The 9403-nt window shown below is 45.6% G+C and overlaps 1 protein-coding gene across 2 annotated transcripts in view; it reads left to right on the top strand.

Annotated features, from left to right (window-relative positions):
- Nucleotides 1-2615: 2615 nt before the first annotated feature.
- LDLRAD4 (low density lipoprotein receptor class A domain containing 4) overlaps nucleotides 2616-9403 on the top strand; it is a 12724-nt gene continuing 5936 nt past the window's right edge. For both annotated transcript variants that reach the window (XM_008949901.1, XM_008949902.1), the window contains exon 1: nucleotides 2616-2765. In XM_008949901.1, the coding sequence (XP_008948149.1) occupies nucleotides 2661-2765 (105 nt within the window). In that variant the 5' untranslated portion in view covers nucleotides 2616-2660. The remainder of the gene's footprint in view (nucleotides 2766-9403) is intronic.

The raw sequence follows: 9403 nt of genomic DNA, 5'->3' as shown, positions 1-9403 counted from the left end.
GACCTGGGAGGTAAAAGCGTGTCAGTCTCTTCCCAAAGCTTCTCCCCCGGTTAATTTCTGGGGCACCCGGGCAGGAGGAGGTGCCCGCCGGGCGGGTGGTGGTGCGGCAGTGAGACCCTCGGTGCCCAGCACGTGTGGGGCAGGGGGCCAGGAGGGGGCCCGAGTCACCCGCTGCGTGTCAGCCACCAGAAACTGCCTAAATTACCTGGAGCCGCCAGAAACTCTAAATTACCTTGAGGGGCACTGGTGAATAGGGGCTGCTGATCTCGAGGCTTTGCTTTTTCCTGTTGATAACCTCGTACGAAGCAGGACGGCCGGTCAGGAGGAAGAAGAGATTAAAATTTACCTTCCTCTTTCCTTTCCCTCCACTTCTAGTGGGGAAATCCACTTTGAACATCAGTAGGACGTTTTGTTGTGTTTTGGTGTCTAGACTGTAAAGCCAGGCTTGGAAAATGATGTGTGCTCATACCTGTTTTATCCTGTATGATCCTGTTTTATCCAAACACTTCCAAACGATTCCCCACCCAAGGGACCTGCTCTGAGAGCAAACCAAAGGAGAGGTACCGTCCCTGCCACGGAAATGCTGGGGCCTTGATAAATTTAGAAGGCTCTGCCCTTGGCAGATAGAGAAGCAACATGTCATTCCAGTGATCTTTGCATTCTAGGAAAGCCTAAATCAACATTGCTTGTTGTGCATGTTGCCCTTAAGCAACAGTCTCTCTATTTCCAGTCTAAAGTGTTGCATGGGTACCCCCCTCATGCACACAAAAAATGTTTGGGGTAAAGAAGCCCTGTAGTAGAAAGCCTTTTGGTAGCCACAGAATCTGAATTGCAGCCGTTGTCAAGAGTGTCAAGTCTGTATTCTGGGCTTCTGAGCCAAGAAAAACTGACTTCTTACTTAAACATGGGTTTGGTGGGTTTGTCTTTTAATTAATTCTGTGCTTCCTGCTTTTTGATCTTTTGGTGCTGACATCGTCAGCTTCCAATGACTCAAGAGAGGGGAAAAAAAGCAGCTATTGCTGTGGCTGCACTGCATGTGGGATTGGCAGCAAGAGTGGAGCAAAGCTCTGGCTAATCACATCTTTTTTTTTGTAAATGTTGATGGTCTTAATGAGTGGATGATACTTAACAGCAATGAGAAATTAAATGATAGTTGTATGTTGCCCTTTATTCTTTCCTTGGCCTTAAATAGGTTTAGTTGCTCCTAGTGAGCAACTGACTTCAGCACTGAGATGGTGGTGAGACTTGTGACAAGCATCTGGAGCTTGGCACCAGCCTGCAGTGGACACCAATGTGCTTGCAGCTCCTGGAGTCTGAGGTTTCGTTTGCAGCAGATCTTGGGGTGTTGAAGCAGCTTTGGGGTTCCTTTAGTTCTCGTGGGAAATCCAGAACAACCTGCAGTGGGACAGCATTTTTCTGGCTCGGCTTTGTAGTTGTGTTTGCACAAGGGAGCTGCTGTTACACAGGAGGCTGAGGGTGGCCACAGATGAAAGGGATGAGAGAGGATGGGGACAACAGTTGTTTTCTACCATGTTTGCTTTGTATGTTTGTATTTTATTATCATTCTTTCCTTGTTAGCTTTTTAAAAACAGACATGTAATGTCTGGTGCCCAGAAGTAGTGCCATTTTTGGAAAGTGCTGAATCCGAGCAACTCGTGCTGCTGCTTTGCTTTCTCTAGCAGCCCTGCAACCCAAGACCTCCTCCCATTGACTGGAGTTGTCTTTCAGGATGAGCATCCCCTGTGAGCAATGCAGCTTCTGTAGAAGTCCCAGTGACTGTGTGACTAAAGAGCAGTTTCTCCCCACATGTTGCTCATCCTTGCTGCCCCACAAAAGGGGGCAGGAGTGACTCATTGCCAAATATTCTTAATGCTTGTGGTATAGGCAGGACTTCAGATAAGGTGGGGGACTCTGGAGTTAATTGTATCTCTTGCAACAGCCAAGGCCCTGGTTTCATTTTTAACCATAGTGGAACATATCCTGTTTTAGAGTACCAGGTCTTTCTAGATTTTTATCTGAATGGGAATGCCCTAGAAAAGTTAACTTTAATTTAACTGGAGAGAAGGAAGTAATTTATTCTACATACAGTGTCTTTTTCTATAGTAAAAAAGTTTTTCTTGGTTTTAGATTGCTTTCATGCTATTTAGCTCATAAAAGAAAAAAATTGAGGCTAGTTTAGTAGGTAGTGTCCTGGTTTCTCTATCCTTGGTCTCTACTTTCAAGCTTGTGGAGCCCTCTGGACTCTGCTGGTGTTGCAGATGGCTAGTAAAATGGGGTGGGTGTTGTGTCTGTGTGGCTTTTTCCCCTGGTTAAATTGTATAACCCAAAAGGCTTATCTGGTGGTTATGTGGAAGAATTGATTACCCCTGAAGGCTGCAGAGAAGCATCACCAAAACGTTTTAGCTGCAGCCACTCTTACCAATTGACTTGGACTGCCAAAAGATGAGTTTTTGTAGTTTTTAGAACCCACTTTTCCTCACAAAGTAGCCAGCAGTGAACACCTTACTCCAGTCTTGATGAAATTTTGCAGGCTTCTCAGATTATTGCTTTGATGAATAACTTTCTGTATGTGATTGACCTATTTCCCTCTGCTTTTTCTCTTTGTTGTAGCTGAGCTGGAGTTCGTTCAGATCATCATCATCATCGTGGTGATAACTGTTATGGTGGTAGTGATCATCTGCCTGTTGAACCATTACAAGCTCTCCACGCGCTCCTTCATCAGCCGGCAGAGCCAGAGCAGGAGGCAGGAGGGGGCGCTGCAGGCGGTGAGTAGGGGTCCCTCGCACCACCTTCCTCCTCCCGGGGCTGCAGGGAAGCCTCTGAGCAGTACAGGCAACTGCTGGAAAATCTTCTGAGGGCCACTCTCAGGGCTCCCTAGAGTTGGTCTTTTGCTGAGGTTATATTTGTCGGTATTAAAAAAGAAGAGAACATAAATTTAAGATAGCAGGGTCTAAAAATAATCAAAACCAGTCTGTTTTATGTAGTGTATTTTTGTTTGGGAGTTCAGCTCCTGTTTGCTGCTGTAATTTGGAGGGGACTGGAGAGTAAAGGAATGGAGATCACATGGGGTACAAAAACTTGAGATACTTGTGGCTTGCCGTAGATTTACTGATATCCTGGAGTTTTTTCACCACTATTGTTTTGTGAAGCTGCAGTCACTGCTTGCTGGATCCAAAACACTGATCCAGTAAGGAACAGTAAAATGCAATGTTTGTTTCACTAACATGGCAAGGAAATATTAGGAAAATGATCCCCCCAAAGACCTAGAGTGGTCAAGATCTGTTATTACAGAGCCAAAGGCTGAAGACCAAATCATGGTTGAGAACTCTAAAGCCTGTCCCCAGTCAACCATTGGGTTTACAGCTTCATTTCATTTCACTGGCAAAAAAATTTGCCTGATTGCAAATGGAAAATGCCATCCCATAATGGTTCACACCAGTTTTAAATCCAGAATCTCACTTTTCTTTCCATCCCAGTCCTATGTTTCCTCCATCCTTGTGTTCTTCAGGGAGCTGCCAAATTCAAGACAACAGGTCTCGAGGGGCTCATCTGGCTGAAAACTTACCTGCTTTTTTTTTTTTTCCCCAGTTAGTTTCAACCAGACCCTCAGGAGAAGTGCCTGTGCAGGGGGGTCAGGGTTGGAAAAATAGGCTAGGTTAATTTGAATGTTGCTCTGAAATGGATGCTGTGATTCCAGAACTACACTTCTATCCAAAAAATGCTAGCTGTGATTGTTACAAGTACCTAAAATGAAATCATTTGAGATAAAGGAAATGCATTTGCATATTCACAGATCTTTTAAATCTGCAGTGAGCCATCAGAGGCATGAAGTAACCCCTGATTTCCTTTGTATGGCTGGTTGGTGTTGTCTGTTATCACAGCAAGTGGTGCCTTTTCTTCTGGAAGCCAGGGAGGAAGCATCACCTTCTTGTGAAGAACATGTGGTTTGGCAGGGGGGACTTGGGAGCCACTTTAGTAGCCAGAACAGCGTTGAAATAATTTTTAGAACCCTGACTCAGTTTCAGTTTGATGGCAACCTTGTAAGCAATGTTAATCATGGCCAAGTGAGCAGTTCATGGGAGCTGATGGTTGGCAAGAACTAGTTACTAATTCTTCTGAAAACTCTGGTGTTGGTTTGTCATCAGTATTACTCATCTGGATTTCTGATAAGCTGAAGCTGTTCTTGAAAGAAGGTTACACTTGTGAGGAACAGGACTCCACAGGTCTCTGAGGCCAGATGTCAAATATGTTTGAGTTCCTCTTTGTCTCAGGAGTTAAAGAAAATTCTGGTTGTGTGCTGCTTGCAGTGCCAAACTTAAAGGCATCATGTGGTGCATGAGTTGGGAAGCTAAAGCATTTGCTCTGAGGTGAAAGTGGAAACCACTGCTCTGTTCTCCCTGTCCCCATCAGTGAGTTGCACAAGGTAGGCAGCACAGGCAGTAGGGTGCAGGTTAGATGGCACACTTTAAAATACATTTATTTTTTAGCTAGGCAGGCAGGCCTGGTTCTGTGTGCACGTCTTCTTGAGCAGTGGATTCTCTTCCAAGGGAATGTTGGTATTTTGTAGTGTTTTTTAATGGTGTATAGACTCTGAGAACAGATTTAAATGTTTATTAACTACAAACATCTGAAGAAAATACCATTCTGACTCGGGCCTTCTGTTGGTGGAGAAGTAGTGAATGGGAACAGAGGAAGCTCAACAATATTTCTTACAGGACAATAGTAAAGTGAGTTGATTGACTGTTGGCTGGTTCCTGTAGTGCACTGTGAAGTGAACCCATCCTCGTGTAACTGAGGTAGATCTGCATCAAGGGACAGAATCTTGCCTTTCCTATTCAGATGGGCCTCTTATTTTTGGTGTCCTTCTGTTACCTTCAATTTGCCTTCAAGCCTGTCCTATTTCTAGATAATCGTGCCTCCCAACGGCTGAGCTGGGGCCAAATTACACAGATTTCTGGCCCCATAAAGACTAACTGTTGAACAGATGATATCTGTTCTGGTTCTTCTAGAAAGCATTATAGAAATGAAACAGGTAAATTATCTACTGCCTTTATTGCCAAACTCACACCTGTAAACCTCACAGGGTCAGGCCTCCAAAATAATGAAATAAAAGGTGCTCATTGCTTTCTTCTTTGGCTGGCTGAACTTGCTTCATTTAAAAAAAAAAAAAAAAGGCCTAGCAGTTGATTTCTCATTGCCTTCCCAGTCCAGAAATTAGAGTATTAAAAGAAAATTAAATATTCACTAGAATTGCAGGTATTGGTAATACTCCAGGGGCAGAAGAGGGACAAATTCCTAGGGAAAAAAAGTTGCTCTTTGACAAGTACATGCTGAAAAGTAGTGTGTGTGTTCCTTTGGCTGGCTGAACTTGCTTCATTTAAAAAAAAAAAAAAAAAGGCCTAGCAGTTGATTTCTCATTGCCTTCCCAGTCCAGAAATTAGAGTATTAAAAGAAAATTAAATATTCACTAGAATTGCAGGTATTGGTAATACTCCAGGGGCAGAAGAGGGACAAATTCCTAGGGGGGGAAAAAAGTTGCCCTTTGACAAGTACATACTGAAAAGTAGTCTGTGTGTTCCTGTTCTGTGAATATGCTGTCCTGTGTGACCACCAGTTTATCTTTTCTTTCTTTTTCCCCTTCTTTTCATCCCATCTTGAGCCTCACCTTCTAATCTTTCCCCTGGTCATTGTTTCGTTGTCTTGGTTGGTGTGCTGAGACCAGGTCCCAGCAGGGGCAGGACAACCTTTGAGTGCTGGGGAGTCCTGGCTGAGGATGCCACCTGCCCTCCCACGGAGAGCCCCTCTCCTAGTGTGGATGGTGAAACATTCACACCCTGTTTTGACATCAGCAGAAAGATGAATATTGGGGTTGTGACTGTGAGAGGTGGAATGGTGCTGAATGACAGCCGTGTTGGCATGAGTGGCAACCTGAAGGGAGTGTGCAAGGTGCTGAACTGGATCACAGTGATAAAATATTGGTCATTTCTCCTGCCTGCTGGTCCATCAGCAGCGTTTGGCTTCAAAGCCAGGAATGAGCTGGGCTTTGCAGAACATCTGAGAGGGGTTTGAAGGCTTTATAGCAGGACTATGCCCAGGGGTGCTCCAGTGGGACACCACCACCTCTTTGGTGGGAGCAAGTGATGCTGCTGGCAGTGCTGGGGGATTTTTGAGGGATAGACATGCCCATAGACAGGGGATGTATCTGGTGTCCCCAGAGGGGTGTGTGTTGTGGTGTTGCTGGCTGTGCCTTGGGAGGAGTGATGTTGTACTTGGAGGGCAGTGCTGCTGGTGGCCAAAACCATCCTGCTGGAATGTAGGTGGCTGTGGCTGAGGCACTCTGCTGTTCACTGGGGCAAACCCAAGATAAACCTTGCTTTCTGATGATTAACTCTGTGTCATCACCAGTGACTTCCAGGGGAAGGTTGAGATAAAAGAGATGAACTGACTTACGGGGAGGTACTTAATGAGCCTCTGATGTTCCTAAATTAATTCTTTCTCCCCATCCTGGTGGCTTCTGTCTTTGCATCTTTTTGTCTTACAAAGTGAGTGTTGAAGGAGTACTGTGGGAGCACAGCTGTACAAATGCTGCCCTTCTTCTGGAGGGTGACAGAAAATCCTCAATATTGACAATTCCAGGTCTGTGCCTTGCAGGGAGTGGGTGCTGCAGAGCACCCTGCTTGGCCAAAGCTTTCTCCTTTGCACCAGGTGCAGCTGGCAGGAGCTGGATGTGCACCAGGCTCTGCTGGCGTGAGGGACATGGGCCTGCCTTGGCCAGGAAGGACAGTGTGTACTGGCTGCTGCTCTTTGAAGTCTGCCACAATAAAATCAGGACATCTTTGAGGCCAGGATCATCTAGGAAATCTGCAGGTAGGGCTGGAAGAGAGGAGTGCCAGCTTCGGGTGGCTCCTGACTCAGTGTGTCATCTTGGGCAACTTGCTTCATCTCCAAATAAAGGAGGAAAGATAATAGTACTTACTTCCTTCACTTGCATGAAATGAAGACTACTTGAAGTGGTGGAGTGCTGTGAAGTTGGGGGAATAAAAGTTTTAAAGCATTAAGTGACAGAAATAGCTGCTGTAAGTCTAGAGCCGTGGACTACAGGTGAGAGGCAGGGAGGAGCCAGCAGCCCCTCTGCGCTGAGCAAGCCACTGCGTTCCTCTGGAGTGAGCTGCCAGTGCCACCTAGGGCCAGAGGCACAAAGTACACTGCTGCCTGAAACACCTCCCTTCCAGGAGAGCCCCCTGGGGCTTTGGGTGTATGGGTACATATAACAAGTAATAAAATAAAAACTGAATTTAATCTGGGGGAAAAGAGGGACCCTCTTCGTACAGTACACGTTGGAAAGTGGAACGCTGACCTTTTTTCCTCAGGAAATACAATTTCAGGCAGAGTTCTAATTCTTAGGAACTCAAAGAGCTTTCAGTTTTCTCCCCTCTTAAGAGTCAGTAAGAAACTTTGCCCTTTGGATTATATGGTGATGTTGTGGTTTCACCCTGGCTGGTAACTAAACCCCATACAGATGTTCCCTCCCAGGGGGAGGGGGGAGAGAAGAAGGGTAGGGGTGTAAAAACTTGTGGCTTGAGATACAAACAGTTTAATAGGTGGAGCAGGAATTCAGTCACCACTTCCCATGGTTCAGGCATCTCCAGGACAACTGGGTTCCATCACATGCAGCAGCTACTTGGGAGGACAGATGCCATCACTTCTAACCTCCCCCTCTTCTTTCCTCAGCTTTATATGCTGGGCATGGTGTGATGTGGTCTGGAATATCCCTTTGGTCAGTTGGGGTCAGCTGGCCCAGCTGGTGTCCTCTCCCAGCTTCTTGTGCACCCCTGGCTTACTTGTCTCATGGATGGTGTGAGGAGCAGAAAAGCCTTGACTGTGTGTAAGCACCACTCAGCAGTAGCTAAAACATCCCTGTTATCAACACTTTTCAGCACAGATACAAAACAAAGCCCCACACCAGCTACTGTGAAGAAAATAAACTATCCCAGTTAAAACCAGCACAGGTTTGAGCTCAAAAAGTCATCTTCCTAAACTATTCAATTCTAGAGGCTGTAAACCTTGGTAAAATACAAATTAGGCAAATTATGTTTGGCTTATCCAGTCTCCTAAGCTCTAAATACTGAGATAAATAATCTTCACCATAAGATAATTAACCACCCAGCTGCATTTATTAAATGATGCTGTAATTTCAAAACCCAGGCACAAAATTAATTTCTGCAAGTTGTTATGAAACCCAGAGATGACAAAGGGCAGCTAAAGGGGTAGCTGGGTCCACAAGAGCTGTTGTTTGTAGGAGCTAAGATTGACCATGGAGACTCTTCCTTTGCCATTCCAAATTAACAGTGTTGAAGAGGACTATGATACAGGGAATGAATGCATAAACTTTCTCTCCCTGGTACTTCTGAGTATTGAAGCTCATGCCTGAAGACCTTCAGTCTCTTTAGGAAGGAGCAAGTTCCATCCTTGTCCCAGCCAGCAGCACTAGGGAACCTGATCTGTTTGGGGATGTCCCTGCTTATGATTCTCTGGTCATCCCCCTGTTCATGGCACTGGTGAGGCCACCCCTCGAAACCTGGGATCAGTTTTGGGCCCCTCACTCCAAGAAGGACATTGAGGTGCTGGAGTATATTCAGATAAGGGAAATGAAGCTGGTGAGGGGTCTAGAGCACAAGTCTTGTGAGACATGGCTGAGGGGAGACCTTCTGGCTCTCTACAGCTCCCTGATAGGAGGCTGGAATGAGGTGGGTGCCAGGCTCTTCTCCCAAGTAACTAGTGATAGGACAAGAGGAAATGGCCTGCATTTGCACCAGGGGAGGTTTAGTTTGGATATTAGGAAAAATTTCCTCCCCAGAAGGGTTCTCAAGCCCTGAACCAGGCTGCCCAGGGCAGTGGTGGAGTCCCCATGCCTGGAGGGATTTACAGATGTGTAGATGGGGTGCTGAGGGACATGGTTTAGTGGTGGGTTTGGTAGTATTAGGAGAAAAGGTTGGATTCTATGATTTTAAAGGTCCTTTGTAACTGAAACAACTCTGTGATTCTAAGCTGAAGCTATTGAGAACCTGTAAGAAGCAGGTAAAGGATACAAATTGCCCACAGTTTAAAAAAAAGCCCAGCTGTGTTCCCTCTGCCTGGTGTCATCTGGCTCACTGCATGAGAAGCAGGTAAATTTCCTGAGTGAATAGCTTTAATTATTGTTAGGCCAGCTGACCTTGGTATTTTGAATAATAAAGAATGTGAGAGAATATGAATACAGATGTGGTCATTTCTGACCTGATGGTCACTGATCTGAGCACAGGGAAACATTTTAGCTGTCAGATGGTCTAAGAGGAAGGATGAGGAGGGGGTAGGAAAGCATAGAATGGCTTGGGTTGGAAGGGACCTGTCAAGTTTGAGTCCA

Source organism: Merops nubicus, unplaced genomic scaffold, assembly GCF_000691845.1.
Source record: "Merops nubicus isolate BGI_N331 unplaced genomic scaffold, ASM69184v1 scaffold12971, whole genome shotgun sequence".
Lineage (NCBI taxonomy): Eukaryota > Metazoa > Chordata > Aves > Coraciiformes > Meropidae > Merops > Merops nubicus.
Note: the sequence above shows the minus strand (reverse complement) of the source record. Positions and strands in the feature narration are given on the sequence as shown.